The sequence below is a fragment of the Lytechinus pictus genome, chromosome 2, assembly GCF_037042905.1.
Source record: "Lytechinus pictus isolate F3 Inbred chromosome 2, Lp3.0, whole genome shotgun sequence".
NCBI lineage: Eukaryota > Metazoa > Echinodermata > Echinoidea > Temnopleuroida > Toxopneustidae > Lytechinus > Lytechinus pictus.
The window spans coordinates 65,048,794-65,068,575 of record NC_087246.1 but is presented as its reverse complement, the minus strand read 5'-3'; the positions used below and the strand labels follow the sequence as shown (position 1 = coordinate 65,068,575).

Genomic DNA, 19,782 nt, shown 5'->3' with positions numbered 1-19,782 from the left:
TCCAAAGTTTTCCTGGAAAAGCATTCACATTGCAATTGATCGAGGACGATTCATTTGTGCAACTGAAGTTGTTAAACCGCGGTATTTTCAGTGACATTTTTCTTCCTTTCACTGTTCCCCTTTAGGCTGAAATTCGAAAATAGAGTAAAATCTCAGACGCCTCAGTGGTCCGCGTACCGTATACCGTACTTGGGTTGAATTCTGATCGTCAGCGCGCGTGTAGTTTAATTTGGTTCGATAATAATTCGACGCTGACAGCTTATCGATTTCATGCGCGTGCTTAAGCTTGCGCTTTGCATGCGCGTAATATGCGTACTTAGACTGTGCGCGTTTTTCTTGCGCATGTGCATGTTCGAATTCGAATTAATGAAGAATGCTGTATTGAATTTATTAACAAACTTCATTCATATGGCATGAATATTTTGTTTTAAAATACATACAATGATAACATAAACAAAAACATTAATAACTGTATGTTATATAAATCAGTAATACATCAATACCGGTACATAGATTTCCAATTATAAGGATATACATCTGGTACTGGTATATATACAAAGAGAAATGACGAATTGAAATTTAACATAAAGAAGGTGTAGCATAATGCAATATACATAAGTTATCTAATTATCTAATACAAATCAGGAAGTAAATAAATGTATAACGTTGGAGATATATCTTTGGTAATGGGTGGCTTTGGTGGATTTTAGAAATGTTGAATGAAATTTAAAAAGAAAAATGTACTTGATGTTAAAACTCACCCCTCTTATCTATAATCGCTTTGAAGAACTTACAAAAATTATCAATTATGTTTTCATTATCAAGTTTCATTATGAATATAAATTTGTCTTCATCGCTAAGGTTCTTAAACTATTTATACATTTCAGCTATTTTGTAAAAAACACCACCCTTTCAGTTGTGTGTACATTACATTCTATTATCGTGTGATACTCATCCCCAACCCTTCCTGAATTACAATTATTGCACGTTCTTAAATGTGAGGGTATTTTATCTGGACGTCTATGTCTTCCAGTTTCAATTGGTAAATTATGGGAACTTATTCTAAATCGACAGATGTTTTTCCGTATTTTCTGATTTTTAACAGATAAGAGATATTTCTCTGTTTGTATATTCTGTTTAAAAAGTTTATAAGTTCTCAATTCATTTTGTTCAACATCATTTGCTCGATCATTACGTAAATCCAATAAGAACTGGCGATTGAAAATATCTTCAACTTTGTTTTTTATTTCTTCTTCTACTACTCTATCACCACTGGCGTAAATCCCGGGGGGATATATCCCCCCCCCCCACACACTTTTCGAGGAGGGGGGGATGGCCTGTACAAACATCCCCCCGGTTTTTACGAAAGAAATGAAAAAAAATGACAAGAGATAATTGTTTTATTGGTGAAAATTCTTCTTAAAATACCGCTTAACAAATAAAACAAAATTATTTAATCATAAAATGCAAATAAAGAGCCAGTTCACCACTTCCAAACGAAATACTTATGTCCTTATTGAAGAGAAACCCCCGTTTCTTCCAATTCATCAATGTTGGGGTTTTTGGGAAGGGATTAAGATGGAATGTCAAATTTTTTTAAATGTAATCTCTAATAAAACCATTAACCATCATGGGGTAAAAAATATAATAATATTGGAGGGGTATTTGCCATATGGACATACAGCGGCGTAACTACGGGGGACATTGGGGACACATCCCCCCCCCCCCCCCCCATCGGCTGACCAAAAAAAAAACGGGGAAAGGGGGAAAAGGAGAAAAGAGGGAGAAAGAAAGAGAAACGTAGTGGGAAAGAAGAAAATATTATTCATTATAATGTTACATTATGTTATAATTATGTTATGTTACATTATACACAGTGGCGTAGACAGGTTCGTACACCTGGGGGGGATGACTGGGCTGCCAACGCTAGTGAGGGCGCGAAGCGGCCGAGCGAGGGAGCGAAGCGACCGAGCGGGGGGAGGGTGTGGGAGGGGGGTGTCCCCCCTCCCACGGTAGGGAGCTTTTGCAATTTTGAACTTGAAATCGTGCAATCTGATGCATACTTAATGAGGTAAAATAACACACACAAGCGCGCACGCACACACACACATACTCACACACACACACACACACACACACACACGGGTGCGCGCACCACACACATACTACGCCTTGAATGGACAGACATACATCGACAAGATATACACACCGTGGCATACGAATACAGAATGGACTGACACATAATATTGCATATTGAACCACACTACGTATTTATTTATCTCTGTGAATTTTGCTGTTACACCTCTTCAGAAAAAAACCAATGTCAACTGTGTACACGCAGGTATAGTCTTTGTTGTCTTGATATGGGTATGTGGTTATGAATGAAAACAGCCTCTGTGGCCATTTGTGAATAGAACACATAAACAACAAACAAATAACAATATGTCTGTTCATTATAAAGCATAATGAATACGTACATACTATGCTTTTTTTTACCTCAAAGAAACAGGCATAGTATCCATAGATGGATATTGGCTGGCGGCTCATTAACATACAGATACAAAAAACATAAACAGTATCACTATGATCCATGGAGTAACAATACTGCTCTGTAAGTTTGTGAAGAAATCGGAACCATAACGGCATTGCATCGTTTCAAATTAGGGCATTATTTACTTCTATTTGATCTCAGTCTTATAATAGTAATAATAATGATAATAATAATAATAATACTAATAATAATAATAATAATAATAATAATACAAATAAAAAATAATACTAATACAAATAATAATGCTAATACTAATAGGTTCCTTTTATCTCGCATTTCAAGACAGGGTAAATTCACACTGCGCTTTACATGAAACAAACTTCTTTAAACATTTCAAACTTATGTCTTCATGCATCAATCAACATACTTTAAATGAATACAAAACAAAGTGCATCTTAAATAAAACAAAAATAAATAAATAGTTAACAATACAGAAAAGATGTAGCTGCTGCAAGCTTAACAACAAACTAATGTATACCAGTCAGTCCTGATATCAGTATTAGTGTAACAATAGTCATATAGTGGGAGCATGAAGTTGAACAATTCATGATTATACATAATTATATATGTTTGTTTGAATAATACTTGTTATAAAGATAGTAGTATGGTACTCTCTGTCACGAATTATTATGTATACTGTTGTATCACATTCATTTTCTATTCTGTTTTAGATTGCGCTGATGCATTTTGCACACAATGTATAATGCCTATAACACGAGTGGGCCAGACCACACATGTATTTCAATAAAAACCGACTTGAGAAAATAACGTGTATATAAATATATAAAAAAATAAATAAATAAATGCATATAATGTATATATATATGTATAAATATCATATACCTGTAATATAATCTGATATAAACTAATAAATAAATAAATAAATATAATACATATCATATATGAGAAGGTATTGCTAGTACTCGGTTCGTGCCTGAAAAGTAGTCTCGATGAAAAGAAAAAAGTTGTTGCTTCATTCCCATACCAAAAACAGCTTGATTACCAGTTGCTAATCAGATAATAGAGACATGCGGTAAGTTGGTAAACTTACTTAAGGAGCATTCATGGCTCAACAAACAAACATATCGGTCTCTTAGTCAGTTTTACTTTTGTAGTCTTGCAAATTTGTGTCTTAGAAACCAAATATCTTGCGCCTCTTTTCGTTCCTGCCCAGTAAATACTTGTAAGATTTTCTTTTTTTTACCGTCTGAATAGGCTTTCACCGTGTGAATGCGGCTAATAACAATAAACACAATTACAATAATGATGAGGATTATTATTATCATCATCATAATTATTATTATTATTAATATTATAATTGTTATCATTATTATTATTATTACTATTATCATCATTATGACTTATTGAGTAACCAAATATCATTCCCCAAAACCTGGGGGGGGGGGGATGATTGTACATGCCATCCCCCCCACCTTGTGAGGTGGGGGGGATGCATCCCCCTCATCCCCCCCGTTGTCTCCTGATTATACATAAGAAACATTTTTATCATAACTTTATGAAACATAATTTGCCCAGGGCCTACGTCTTCATTGTTCCTGGTGCTCGCATTGTCTGTTTAACGAGATATATAATCCTGCTGTACTAAAACATCCCGTTTTCAAGTCAATATAAACCAAATATATTTCATAGCATTTGAGTTATCATTGTTTTATGTAGTGACATATGCTTCTTTTTCATGACTCAAAAAAGTGATTGCCCCATGTTAAGGTCTTCCTATATATGAAACATTTCCTGTCCGTGATTACGTTCGCATTAGTGGATTGGTGAGATATGTCTGCTCTTCATGAATTCCTAAAATCAGTCCTTAAAATGTCCCTTCTAATCTGAATATCAAAAATGTTCAGCTCGCGCTTCGCGCTCGCATCATTTGGTTAATGAAATACGTATGGTCCTAGTAAATTCCTACAAAGAAACCTTAGAATGCCCCACTTCAGGTCTGAATTATCTAAGTTTTCAGCTCGCGCTTCGCGCTCGCATTGTTTAGCGAGACAGGTACCTATCATGATTACACAAATTTGATTATAATGTCCCTTTTTAGGTGTGAATATAACAAAATTTCAGCTCGCGCTTCGCGCTCGCATTATTTGATCAGTGAGATACATATCCGTTTAATGACATTGTCCTTAAAATGTCTCTATTAGGTCAGTATAACTGGCAACTGAGCGCGCTTCGCGCGCTCAATAGCGCACTCACTCATACCGTGTTTACACTTAATCGGCATTTGAATCGGCTTTTTCATAGCGTGTAAACGCGAGCAACTTGAATCGGCTCGCGGTTCAGAACCGGCAATTTGCACCACCAAAGTAGTAGGTTCAGAACCGCGAGCCGATGCAGAAACGGCTTTTTTACTACGTGTAAACAGAAAGCCGATTCTGCACCGGCAATTTGTGCGCATTTCAATTACTTTACCATTGTGACGTAATTGTAAGCGCACTGATCCAGCGTTGTCTTTATTATGACGTATATTGTAGGTATGCGTATAATTTCAGGTTTTTGCATCGGCTCGCGGTTCTGAACCGCGAGCTGTAACAACGTGTAAACGCAAATTGGTTCAGAACCAAATGCCGATTAAGTGTAAACACGGTATCTGTGATTCAAAAAATTTGCTGGTGACCCACGATACGCCACTGTGGACATATCAAGGACAATTCCTTGCATATCTAAAAACATGATTGCAAAAAAAATTCCAAAATATTTCAGTCATCCCCCCCACCCATCAACACGGATTTACGCCAGTGTCTATCACTATTGACTATCTCACCTAGTTCTAAACAATTCTTATTCACATCCATTATTGTATGCGATGTGCGCGTGCTGAGACGGGCCTTTAAGCAGGGCCCTGGGAACGATTTTTTCAGTGGGGGTGCTGAAATCTCTCCTCAAAGGTGGGGGGGGGGGGGCACAATTGAGTTTTCCATTGTTTCTATTATATACACACACACACACATATACTATATATATATATACAGGGGCGGATCCAGCTCCCGCCAATAGGGGGGGGGGTCGAAATTTTTGTTCACCCATATTTTCCCCGATCGGCCGCTCAAAGTTGATTTTTGTTTGTTTCTTTGGAGGGGTTGTCTCAGTGGCGTAATGAGCCCAAAATTTTGAGGGGGCTCGATACGGCATATTGCGTAAAATTAATAAGAAGTTGCGAGCCAGCGAGCAAAAATTTTGACATTTTAATCACAAAAATCAAAGTTTGTGATAGATTTTGACATAACATTTGAAAAATTATAGGCGTAATTCACACTTATCCCTTATTTCCTTTTCTCCCCGGTCGTGAAAATTTTTTGGGGAGGGCAAAACGCCGATGTCTACTCCTAACAGTCATTTCTTAGCTTTATTCTTATAAAACAACATAAAAAATGTTATAATACCATAAGCCCTATTTAAATAGTGCGACCGCGAAGCGCGAGCTGAAATTTTTTGGAATGGGCCTCTGTTAACGTTTTGTAAATCATGAAAAAGGATGGGTAATTTGCATCTTCCTACATTCAGTAATAATGCGAGCGCAACTGGATAATTTTAGCACGTTTTGAATAAAGATCAAGCTGCGTATCTCATGTGTGCGCGTGTTTTAGAGTTAGACAGAATCTGGGCATTCTGAATACATTTCATCTTATCATGAAAATCAATAATGCGAGCGCGAAGCGCGAGCGGAAAATTTTTGATATTCCGGTAAGAAAAGGGTGAATTTAAGCACTATATCTAAAGCACTGTGTAGGGAAATTGTGAAGTGTATGTGGATAGCACTTAATAAATGATGCGAGTGCGAAGCGCGAGCTGATATTCTTTACTATTATTTTGACCTAGGATCTGGACATTCTAGGCCTAAGGACATTTTGTCACCAAATGAAAATGATGACTATCTTCTTATTCCTCTTGCTAAGCGCGATATGAAACTTGTCGATATTCCTTTCTGAAAAAGGGACAATTTAGTTATTAGGAATTCATGAAAATTTTATTATCATATTTATTAATGTAATAAGCCTAATGAGTGAGTATATAATTGTTGACATTTGAGGCCTGAAAACGGGATATTTAAGCACTTTTGTAATCATGAATAGAATTTATGAGTTGATATATTTTCAACTATTAATGCGAGCGCAAATCACGGGACGAATTTTTTGATAAACTATCATAAAAGGGGGATTTTAAGTAGTTTGTTACAGAAGTAATATATAAAGAATCTTATGGAATAAACAAAGACAATATGAATTATGTAGGCATAGTTGGCAAATCAAATAATGCGAAAAAAGCTGCAAATGATATTCACACCATAAAACGGACATTTTACAAAGCACTTAAAAAAATCAATTTGTAAATCAAACAAAATAATAAAAGCTCGATGTCCGAGCTGAAATATGTTTATATTGACTTCAAAACTTGATACTTTAAGCTATATACATATCAGTCTAGTGAGCAAGATATGTATCTCATCGAACAGGCTATCCGAGCGCGAAGCGCGAGCGAAAATGTAATAAAGTGACATGAAATAGATATTTTTAAATCATTTTCTAAGTCTTCCCCTGACCTTATTTTATTCACTCGTCTCCCTCTTATTTTTCCTCTTCTTTTTTCCTCCTTTCTTTCCCCTTCTTTTTCTTTTTCCCCCTTTTTTCTTTTTTTTGCTGCGCCAATAGGGGGGGGGGGCCGGGCCCCTCGGCCCCCCCTCTTGGATCCGCCTATATATATGATATATATATATATATATATATATATATATATATATATATATATAACGATATTACGTTCCGCGTGTTGGACATAGAATATATTAATGAGGCAAAGTGGTAATGCATTGTACTTAGTTCCAACAGTTTATTTTGAATTCCAAATTTTCGACGTTAAACATACGTCTTCCTCAGGGATACAATAAAGCTCACAGAGACAAGAACTGAAATAATAACATTCATGATTGTGGTAGTCATGGAACCGCGCACAAAACAGCATCCCTGAGGAAGACGTATGTTTAACGTCGAAAATTTGGAATTCAAAATAAACTAAGTACAATGCATTACCACTTTGCCTCATTAATATATATATATATTGTGCATGAAAGAAATGGATGAAGAGAACAATGGTATAGGCGTAGCTTAAATCAAGGTTCCCCAGAGCTATCTGCCCTTTGGAAAAATTGGCAATGCCGAAAAATGTCTCTGCCGGGAATCGAACCCGGGCCCCCAGCTTTGAACGCCGGTGCCTTAACCACTAGACCACAGAGACGGGTTAATGGCTAGGGCGACCCCGATCCGACTGACCGTCAGATAGACAGATTTTCGACACTATACCAATTATAATTTCCTTTGTCGGGTGTAGGTGGGTTTTGAACAATGACAAGCCGCCATGCCTCAGCTGGATCAAAGCTATTGCTTTGATACAGAACACGTATGGGAGAAAGTATACAAATATGTGAAATTATACACGTAAAACAGCTTTGGCAACTCTTTTATTTGAAATATTGTGAAAGAAATGGATAAAGAGAACTAGCTTAAAGGGGAATCCAACCTTGGCCATAAAATGTTGTGTTGGGAAGGAGAAAAATAAATTAAACAGAATGGTGAAAGTTAGAAAGAAATCGGACAAGCAATAAGAAAGTTATGGCTGCTTTAAAATTGAGATCACTAATACTATGTAGATTTCAAATTGGCAACTGAGTAAGTAAATTGTGACAAGGGGCAAGGACAACTTTCCCATAGGCCATGTACTTTATTATCAGGGATTTGTGGTTTTCTCCTAAGTACCCATTCCCCTGGGGCAGTAATCTAAATATAACCCAGGTAGTATATTGTTTTATGTCCTCATGAAAGAAAAATATAATTTGAAATAAAACTTTTGGGAAAAATGAAATTTTAGCCATAATATGTATTGGAGTACATGGAAGAGTAGTCCTTGCCTTACATCACTATGACATCCCATATGCGGCCAATTTGAAGTCTCTATGGGTATAGTGATTACCAATATTTACAACATTAAAAAATTCATAACTTTCTTGTTTTTTGTCCAATATTGTTCAAACTTTCACCTATCAACTTGTCTGATTTTTCTTTTCCTTATAAAAACAAGTTTTTATTTGGGTTGGATTCCCCTTTAAATCAAGGTTCCCCAAAGCTGTTTTACATATATATATATATTTATATATGACAGTCACTTCTTAGCTTTATTCTTTTAAAGGAACAATTAGATCATTCGAGCGCGATGCGCGAACTAAATTCTGAAGCCCCCCCCCCCCCCGCTTCCGCGGCCCCTGTATACTATAACTCACCAATCAAAATGCGAGCGTGCATTATTCACTCGTCTTCCTCCTCTTATTTTCCTCTTCTTTTTTCTCTCCTCTCTTTTCTCTTCTGTTTCTTTCTTTCCCCCTTTTTTCTTTTTTTTTGCTCCGCCAATAGGGGAGGGGCCGCCCCCCCCCCTTGGATCCGCCTAAGCAGTATATGGTGCTTTTCCATCGAACATTATCAAAGCGTTTTACAATAATAATTTATGAAGAAAAAAAGTAAAATCTGCTCTTAATTGTGCTTACAAGAAGTAGACCTATAAAAGGGATATTCAGAAAACAAAATAATGTACACACAGGATGATCTAAAACAAACAAACAAAACAAGAGCAGTTTCTGATACTATAATGCCTTACTTCAAAGGTGAACATAATTATAATCTCATTCCCCCTGACTGACCGCATAATAGGAAAATGCCTTTTTATAAGTCGCAAGTTGAGATCTAACTTTCAAACTGTCAAAAATACGAGGCCCCTTCAATGTGATGGCGAAATATGTTTATTTTCTCCTCATTGCGCTCGCATCATTGAAATACCTATTGATTTTTTTAAAACGTGTTTGAACTTACTGTCCGATATTCAGGTCCAGCAGTGGTGTAATTACGGGGGGGGGGGCATGGGTGGCACGTGCCCCCCTCCCCCATCGACTGCCCCCCCCAAAAAAAAAAAAAAAAAAAAAAAAACGGGGGTAGAAGAAAAAAAGGGAGAAAGTAAGAGAAACGTATAGTGGGGGAGAATAAATCATTGTATATTATATCATGTATTATATTATATTATATTACAAATTGAATATTTTTTCATTAGTTTATGAATCATAATTTGCTTAAGCTAGGTCTATGCATGTGTTCATCATCACTCCTGGTGCTAGCATTGTCTGTTTAATGAGATAAATAATCCTGTTCAAGGGGATTAAATGGTACTAAAACGTCCCATTTTCAAGTCAATATACACTATGTATATTTCCTCGCACTTCGAGTTTTTATCATTTGATGTAGGCTTCCTTTTCATGACTACTTAAAGTGATTGCCCCCATTTAAGGTCTGAATATTACATATTTCCAGTCCATGCTTACGTTCGCATAAGTGGATTGGTGATATATGTTCTTCATGAATTCCTAAAAACAGTCCTTATAATGTCCCTTTTTCTGGTCTGAATAGGCCTATCAAAAATATTCCGCTTGCGCTTCACGCTCGCATCTTTTGGTTAGAATTCCTACAAACAAGCCATAAAATGCCCCATTTACGTCTGAACTTCAATTTTTTAGCTCGCGCTTCGCGCTCGCAATATTCGATTCGTGAGATACGTATCACTCTCATGATTACAATGACAACAAAAAGAGCTTCATGTGTTTAAGTGCAAAAAAAAAAAAAAAAAGATCAGCAAGCGCTTGGAGCTGGCATTAGATGACTATGGAGAGATTATGCATGCTCTTCATGAATTCTTAAAAAATAGTCCTCAAAATGTCCATGTTTGAGGTCAATATATACCAAAATTTCAGCTTGCACTTCGCGCTCGCATTTAGTGATACGGGTACGTATCATTATTACAAAAGAATGCTTATATTATCATCTTTTAGATCGGAATATCAAAAATTTTGAGCTTGCACTTCGCGCTCGAGTTAATTGATCAGTGAGATAAGATACATGTCCGTTTAATGGCACAGTCCTAGCTTAAGATATCTCTATTAGATCAGTATACCTGGCTATTGAGCGCGGCTTCGCGCGTCAACCATTGATGACTCAAAGTTTTTGCTGGTGCTCCCCCCCCCCCCCCATGCCGTGACCTACGGTACGCCACTGTCGGAATATACATTTTCAGCTTGCGCTCCGCGCTCGCATCACTATTGGATATGGCAGGTCTAGTGGCTACCCATCTCGGCCGTTTTTTAAAACGCCACTGTGACATAGCATTTTCTTTCACCCCCCCCCCCTCTTTTTTCTTTTCCTCTTTATACGCTTTCCAGTCACGGTCGTTTTTCTTTTCCGAGTCTATTCTATATAGCCCTCTTATAAGTTTGGTAATCACTTGAGAAATGTAACTTAACTAGACATGCTAGAGGTGTCGGTTTTCTTCTTCGTCATGCCCCCGACCAGTCCCCTATGGCGCTGATCGACATGCCACTCATTTTGTGTTTTCTAAAACAGGGCCCTGAGAACATTTTTTTGTGTAGGGGATGCTGGTTTGGCAAAAATAAAATGGACAAGAAAAAAAATGGTTATTGTTAAAAAAAATGATGGTTATTTTATAATTGGTCCGCGAAAAAAGAGGTTTTCGTTCAAATGAAAAGTGATTTTGGTGAGAGAAAAAATTGACTAGCAAAAAAAAATCGATCAAAAATTAATGTAATTTTGGTTTTAAAAAATGTATTTTTAACATAGGGCCTACCAACCAGATTTCCAAGAGGTGCTGCCAATTAATAATATATAGCACCCTTTATATATAGGCAGTACCTTTCCGGGTGACTCTTTTACAAAATCATAAGTAAATTGAGACAAAATAAATTTATCATGACTTTCATGAAAAAAAAGAGAAGAGCAGACAACTGAATTAGTTAAAAACGAACATGTGGCTATGGAAAGTGGGAGTGCTTCAGCACCCCGCCTCCTATGATTTTTGCTGTGGTGCTGCCTATATAGTATTAATTGGTAGCACCTCTTAGAAATCAGGTTGGTAGGCCCTATGTTAAAAATACATTTTTAAAACCAAATTACCTTAATTTTTGATCGATTTTTTTTTGCTAGTCAATTTTTTCTCTCACCAAAATCACTTTTCATTTGTTAACGAAAACCTCTTTTTTCGCGGACCAATTATAAAATAACCATCATTTTTTTAAACAATAACCATTTTTTTCACTCCCACTTTCCATAGCCACATGTTCGTTTTTAACTAATTCAGTTGTCTGCTCTATCTTTTTTTCATGAAAGTCATGATAAATTTATTTTGTCTCAATTTACTTATGATTTTTTAAAAGTCACCCGAAAGGTACTGCCTATAAAGCATAGCTTCTGTATGAGCTGTAAAAGAGAACTACAATCGAGTACTACTAGTAATATCAAGATATTCCTTTGTGAAGCGTCATATGACGTCATAAGTAGAATGGTTTTCCATTGGATGACAATCCATAGCCATGCCGTGCATGTCATGCTCCGTAATGAAAGCTCTTCAGTGATTGGTTTTCTTCCCTAAAAGTCTTTCGATGCATCATGCATATTTCGTCATGATTTTCAAGATAACGGTATAAAGAATGTTGTTTGAATAATTCAGAATATGTAATTTTATTCCATAAGCGTAAAAATAGGAATAAAGATTCGGATCAATGATACACTTTCATGTTTTTATTATTTTTGTTATTATATCTCCATATGGCCATGGTCCAATCATATCTGCTGCTATGGGTATAGGTACCGGTAGACCGTAAAATAGATGATACAGGTACTTTGTGTGCAGTATGTGCACACTTACTGGCGATCTTTCAGCAGTTTTTGACAGTAAATTCCACTTTTCTTCCATGTCATGGTTGTAAGTAATTTCGTATTATTGAGGTGAAGAGTTGATGTATGCGTTGGAATAAATTTGGCCTTCATTGATTCACGTATTTTTGTGAAAAAGTAATACGAATGGTGAAATTTACGGTTGATTTTTGTTTTATTGTCGGACATTTTTTCAGCGAAGGAGAGCTCGTTTACGTACCACACGTATATGAATGCTTGGCATTGCAGTACTCGTGTTGAAAAGGAGACGTTCTGTGTACTGCGTTTGTGTGTGCAATGCCCTAACGTGAATGGACGTGTGTGTGTGTGTTCAGCTGGCATGCATGGGCTCGAGTACATCGCGCAGTACAGTGCACTCAAACTCGTGGATGACGGTGCCTTGCTTGTTGACCCCGCCGTCATGAGAGGCGGCTGGTTTGATAATTGACGGTACCTTTCTCTGTAGTGACACTGACTACTGCAACAGCATGGTAAAGCCAATTTTGGTAGTTTGATATTTCATCATACTTGTCTTGGATAAAATAATCCATTCACAATTGTCCCAATTAGATCTAGAATCTAGACCCTAGGCCTAGATTATAATTGGGAAGAATTGTTAATATAAAATTATTAAAAATAAATTGACCAAAAAAAAAGTCAAAACTAAAACAAAAGTAAAAATAAAATAAACAGCCTGTTAGTGTTAATAAAAAGGCAAGCCAAAGGCAAAGCTACGCACTTCGTTCACAAACGATAAAAAGTATGACAATTTTAATATTTGAACACATTATCTTTCACTAATTTGTAGCAAATATTCTACCTTAACTCCTTAAGATCATTAAGCAAGAAAAAAATATCACAAAATACTCACTAATACGAAAATCCCGCTGTGTGGTGTTTTCCGAACATCTCTAAATTTCGCCGCCCGATGTAGAACTAGAAGGGGTCCTAAAGCTACGGCGTCTACGCACTCGATTTGTCATGCAAAAAAAATGTACTTCCTGTGCCTCTAAATAAAATACTAAAATAAGTTCATATTATTAAAAATGAAGTTAAAGTGAATGCAACTCCAAAATTCCAAAGAGTTGTGGGTTTTCTCTATATTTAGAGATTAACTGCAGCCTCGGTATAAAAAATGAATATGAATCGTTCGTCAATCTGCAGTCACAGTTTCACATAGAGAGTGCGCATTTGCCATTGAAAACTGCATGCGCGATGAGTGGTGCGTAGCTTTAGGACCCTCTACCATAAATTAAAAGTTGACTTGTTGGGGGGGGGGGCACTCACACTAATACGAGGTTCGTATATCGTAACCTCGTACAAGGGACCGTGTTTGACCCTGGATTTGAAGTAGTCGGCAAACATCGCTTCATTGCTGAAGTAATATTTGCTGAAACTCCTTCTCGCTACGCACCGGGGCTCTTTCCGGTGAGTAGCAATACATAAAAAAATTATGCATATGATTTTGAAATGATTTCATGATAAAAAGAGCAAACTTCGCTTACCTCGGCCTAGCAAGTGACTTCGTTTGTCTCTTCTACGGAAATACAAGGAAGCCCGTTGGTGGCGCTAATAAATTTCACAACCTTGGTTCAGCTCCTCGGTAATTTTATAACTGTGTCTAAATTTTTTTAATGTGCAATTCTTATGACTAATTTACTAATTATGGGCACCAATAAATGAAATACCTTAAAAAATATAATTCAAGATTACTATTGGCGATGATAACACTTTTTTGCAATTAATTTAAAACGATGACTAATAAAATAAAATTGAAAAAAATACACATGCCTGGAACGAAACCAGCAGTACAAGCTTTAACGAACGTCAATAATACGGTATACCAAAGTCTATACAATGAAAAGATTGGACACTTCACGGACTTCGCGTAATGCCTTTCGTGGATTTGCGTGTAAAATAGTGTAGGTGCCTAGTCTTTCCCTTGTCGTGTCTTTGATATGAATATAAATCTCGCGCCCTCTTTAGGAGAAAATTGATACCCACGCCAACCAATTTTTATCTCCGTGAAATCTTCACTAAAGATCAAGAAAATATACATATTTTTAAAAAGAAACTTCAAGGAGAAGTCACGGAAGGATCTGAATGATTCGGTAAGTGTCATAGCAGAATGTGAAATACCAGATTATGCGTGATATTTTATGTGGGCAAAAGCCCAATCTATTTTCAATGTGTCGTGTGAATATGACTGATATTCCTTCGCACGCGAGACGATATGAACCCATGGGTGGGGGGGGGGGGGGTCTTACTCTTAATATAGACTGTTTTAGGCCAAGTAAAAAAAAGAAAGAAGTTGATCGTCCTCGCACGCATCTATTTTGGACGCCACATGAAATTTTTTACTATTTAGTCTTTGACTTGAGTAATCATCTACTATTTTCAAATATTGTCTAAAAAATATCAAAAAGTGATGTTTCTCGTCCGCGCCCGCTTCCCTTTTTGATTGCCGCATCAATTTTCTTGATATTTAGATCTGCTATTTTTATGGCTGCTGAAAAGTGAAAGAAATACAGAAGATCAAGAGTGGCAAGGGATTTGCTCTCATGTGCTCTGGGATCTCTCTCGCAACTTCCTAAAACAATTGCTAAGTCCGATATCTGCAATAAAGAAAAATTTCTGATTTGGTTTTTTATTGGTAATTTTAAAGATACGATCATAAATTAGCGAGAAAAATAAAGTTTGCAAACTCTGTCCGTCCGTCTGTTAACGTGATGGTCCAGGCTGGAAATATTTTTATTTCAGTAAATAAAGTTAAATTCACAAAGCAACATGCTGAAAATTTGATCAAAATCGGATAAAAAGTTATTGAATTTTAAAGATTTGCATTATTCTGTAGAAACAGTTCTAAGCATGTCTTTATGATAATATGAATATTCATCATGTGGGCTGATGATGTCATATCCCCACTTGTTCTTTTATATTTTATATATGAAATAAGGTTTATTTAAAAAATTTCTACCAAGAACTAAACAATTGGATTGACAACTGATTAAGTGCATTAGTTATTTATTGCCGTAACTTATTTCATCATAATGGAGACACATTTACACATGTATGAAAAAATGAAACATTTATGATTTCATGTAATAACATAAGAAAAAGGAAAGTGGGGATGTGACATCATCAGCCCACCTAATGAATATTCATGACGATGTGCATATAATTGTTTTCACAAAATATTGATAAACTTTAATGTGAATTCAGCTATGAGAGGATTTTTTTTTTGCTCATTGGCATAGGGACCTGCAGTCTGACTGGGAAATTTCCACCCGGTGCCGACCACCATAGTGACAATACTGACCTATGCTATTGCTTTTGTTCGTGTTTCTAACATTTTTTATTATTTCAAATTTTCCTTTTCCAGGTCATTTCATTGTTGCATCTAGCCATAATCATTCATCTAGAAGTAGGCACCTAGTCCTAGTATTGAGTTTCGACACCCTCTCAAACCATGGATGAAGACCCAGGACCCGCTGGGACCCCATCAAGTTCTGGAGATGGAGACAAAGATGACACTGTTCCAAATACACATGGTCTCCAGCTGCTAGCAAAATTGGCCTCTCCTGCACTTGTATCACAGAGTGAAGGTCCAGCTGCTGCTCCCAATGCAGCTGTTGTGATGTCACCCGGAGGATCAGGGGGGTCTGTTAGTCCGAGGGGTCAAAACAAGGTCACTATTGGTGTCCAGCAGGTTTCTAACATTCAGGGGAAGACAATTAAGCAGGGAGCTCAGACCTTCTATATAACCACACCAGCAACATCAGGAAATCTTGTTGGGAAACCTGTACAGCTGAAGACCTCATCTGCTGGCAAACCATACTTAATTCAAACAAGTGGAGGATTAGTTACCACATTGCAAGCGGGCCAGTCAGGACAGAAGGTTTTACTTACCAGCAGAAGTGTTCAGCAGCCATCTTCCAATATTGGAACCAGCATCCTTTCCAATGTTCCCACCACCAGTACAGTACAAGCAACAGGAAAACCCATCATGGTGACTCAGCAAAACCAGCCTCAGATAAAGTTTGTGACAAAAACCAGTCCAACTCAGCAGCCAAACACATCACAACCAATGAAAGTTCAATTGCGTGTCAAAGACAGCACTATTCTGCAAAAGCTGCAACAATCTGGTCAGGTGATGACCTTAGGGGCTCAAGGAAAGCCAGGTGATGGGAAACAGCAACCTATTCGTCTTGTGTTGCCAGGATCCTCTGCTGGCAATAGCAATGCGGGACAAATCCAGCTGGTCCAAACACAGCAGGGTTTGCAGAAAGTGATAACATTGCAGCAGCCGAAGCAGGCTCAAATGCAGCCCCAAGGACAACCACAAACACAGCCGCAACAGACAGTTCAAATCTCCCAACCACAGAACAAGGCCCCTGTCCAGTTTGCTGTTGTGCAACAACCAGGAGGCATCGGTGCAGGTACACGTCTAGTAGTGGTTTCCCAACCCAGTTCATCTACAAGTACTTCTGCTGCAGTTACAACAAGTCCTGCAGGGAAGTCATCCCTGATCTCCCAGCCTGGCACTATCCGCATTGTTATACCCCCTCAATCGCAAGTTGGTGATGCATCCAAGTCCGCAGATGGTAAGGCATCCACCACAGTTACTGCACAGAATATATACCAGATTCTAGCAAACCAAAAGGTGCAAATTCCTCGGGTATCTAATGTAAGCACACTAAATCAAGGACAAGTCAAGCTTATACAAAGTAGTGGAGGAAACACCGTTAAAAGCTCACAGGGACAAACATGTATCATAGTTCCCTCTACTGTTTCCACTACTGGTGGAAAGAGCATAGCAATTGCTTCATCTCCAAAGTCACCTGGTTCTTCAAACGTACCAGCTATCAATAGGATCTCTCCGATAAGACAAGGAAACACAGTGGTCCATATTGTTTCCGGAGCTGGCGGCCAGCAAATTGCCACTGTGGTAAACTCAACAGCCATGCAGCCCAAGCCTGGAGTGCAATCAGTACGTGTCACTTCACCTAAGACGGTGTCCCTTTCTCCAAGAGGTCAGGGAAAACCTGTTTCAGGTGCTGCAGTCAAGCTTTTTACTACCATCACAACCACTGCTGCAGGTAGCATTAAGCAACTGACTAACACTGGTCAAACTGTCACCTCCAAAGTCATTTCATTGGCACCAACAGTCACAACCCAGTCCCTTTCAACAGTGCCAAGCACTAGTCCTCAGAAAATCACTATCAACAAGAAGGTGATCAACCTTGCTTCTGTCCTTCCTAAGACAGGTGTTTCAAGGGAAAAGACTGATAAAACTGTGACTGTGAATACTGTGCCTGGAGTAGCATCAACATCTAGTGCTGGCGCCAGCTCACAGCAACAGAAGTTAGTTAAGATCCTTCCCACTAAGGCTGGCCAGAAACCTACTCAATTGGTCATTCTTGTGAACCAGTCAGCTGCCAATATTGGAGAGGAGGTCAAAGAGATAGGTAAGGATTTAGATTTAACCCTAACTAGGCCGGGGGCGATTCATGTAATATTTTCGCTGCGCAAATTTTTTTTACCTCGTCGCTCGCTGACTTTATACTTCCAAGTCTTGTGCATCTTTAGAGACCAAATTTGCGACGCGGTTCCGAAATTACGCAACATTTTGTAAATGCATTTCAGACCAAAAACATTGATCAAATACTTAGTACGTGATTTTGTGTACAAAGTTAATGCAAATTGTGTTTTCAACCCAAAATTATAAATTTATGATTATTTTTAGTTTTACTGGTCTAAATGAATTGATTTTATGTTGTTTATGATCTCAAAAGAGTCCCTAACAAAGTTCATCGATAAAACCAGGGCGCGACAAAACCGCTTGCCCGGGGCAAGTGAAAATGACGTGCGGGCAAGCATTTCTCAAAGTCAATTGCCCGATCGGGCAAGTGGTTGTTTTGAAAATGAAAACGATATTACAGTAAATTTTTTTTTTAATTCGATAAATTGCAATTATCGGCCAATTATCTCATACAAAATGTCATACCAGTAAAAAAACAGTGGAAACATGTCAAATCAGCGCCAATTTACCGAAAATTTATCGCCAACGGTCCTTTCTAAACTATACTGTGCGCATGCGCTACTAATCGACAAAGGAGCTAGCTGGGGAAACCCCTCATAGCGCATGCTCTAATACATCGGCGCTACAGTACATGTACGTACGTACATGAGCGATCGCGAGCCAGCTGACTCGAGCTAGATCACGCTGAATGCATGCAAGCTTCGGACTGACTCGGCCAGGACTCGGCTTCAACTTCAAACCAAATAAACAATGAGTCATCAGACTAAAATAGGCGACTTTTGAAGAATAATTAAGAGCAAAGGAATTTTTGAAAAAAAATCGGGCAAGCAGTTTTTTCTATCGGGCAAGCAAATTTTTTTATCACTTGCCCAACAGGGCAATTGATGAAAAAAAAAATTTGTAGAGGCCTGGATAAAACAATGAAAAACCAACTTAGGTAAAAAAAAAATGCATAAGAAATTGCAAAAAAACCAATATAATACATAAGAAGTTGATCTGATATCACAATTTTTTTTATGTTCATTTGCTAAGAACACAAAAAATAGTTTCTACACAAAAAATTTGCACATTTGGAGCTTTATTTAGGGAGTTAGATGAAAAGTATTATTTCTCATACTAATTATGCATAAATTGGCATAATCGATTAAAAACAATTTGCATGAAATAAATTCATATAATTTTGTAGATTATGTCCCAGACAACCTGCGTGCCGATTTTCAGCGCGATCGACGGCCAAGATCTCAACGAGGGCCTGGGAGGCCCCCCCCCCCCCCATCCATATGATCTCCCATAATACCCCGGCCTAGATAGGGTTTAGTCTTGTTGATCATTTTCATGATAGCTTGACACCTCCCCCCCCCCCCACACTGAAACTTTGAAAGGCCAAAAATTGTTGAAATCCATGTTATGATTTGTCCTAGAGTTATCTGTTTTGAGTTTTGCAAAGATTTCAAGATTGTTGTTCAAATTTAAATTTTGTATGCTTTGTAGGAAAAGACGAATTGAACACTTAACCTTTATTTGACATAGTTATAAGCTTTGTCTCTATGAATGTATAATGATGCCCACAATATTGACTTTTATCAGGTTGCTAACAGTCGCACTTCATGTATTCTTGTATTTCTTGTATTTTCTTTGGAGGGGAAGAGTTAAACAAACTTCAGAACCAACCAAAGACCCAAGAGACTGTGGACAAGCTGAAGCAGCTACAGGCCCGTCTACAAAAACTGCAAGTAGCTGCACAACTGTCTGCCAAGGCCAAGGTATGTTTTTTGCTGTCTCAAGGATGATGCTGACTATGATTTCTGTGTAGTCTCTGAGAAAAGTGTTTTATTAGTCATTTTGCCAGGATATGATCATTTTACGACCAATGTTCCATCTACTTTAAAGTGGAGAAAATGATGAATAATTCTGCA

At 37.7% G+C, this 19,782-nt stretch overlaps 1 protein-coding gene across 6 annotated transcripts in view; it reads left to right on the top strand.

The window, feature by feature from the left end:
• Positions 1–12,136: 12,136 nt before the first annotated feature.
• LOC129268726 (chromodomain-helicase-DNA-binding protein 8-like) overlaps positions 12,137–19,782 on the top strand; it is a 53,664-nt gene continuing 46,018 nt past the window's right edge. For 2 of the 6 annotated variants that reach the window (XM_064095413.1, XM_064095410.1), the window contains exons 1-3: positions 12,137–12,373; positions 15,707–17,792; positions 19,508–19,629. In XM_064095413.1, coding sequence (XP_063951483.1) covers positions 15,794–17,792; positions 19,508–19,629 — 2,121 coding nt within the window. In that variant the 5' untranslated portion in view covers positions 12,137–12,373; positions 15,707–15,793. Of the gene's footprint in view, positions 12,374–12,542; positions 12,816–15,706; positions 17,793–19,507; positions 19,630–19,782 lie in introns of those variants that run through there. The other 4 variants (XM_064095416.1, XM_064095414.1, XM_064095411.1 and 1 more) reach the window with 3 other exon arrangements.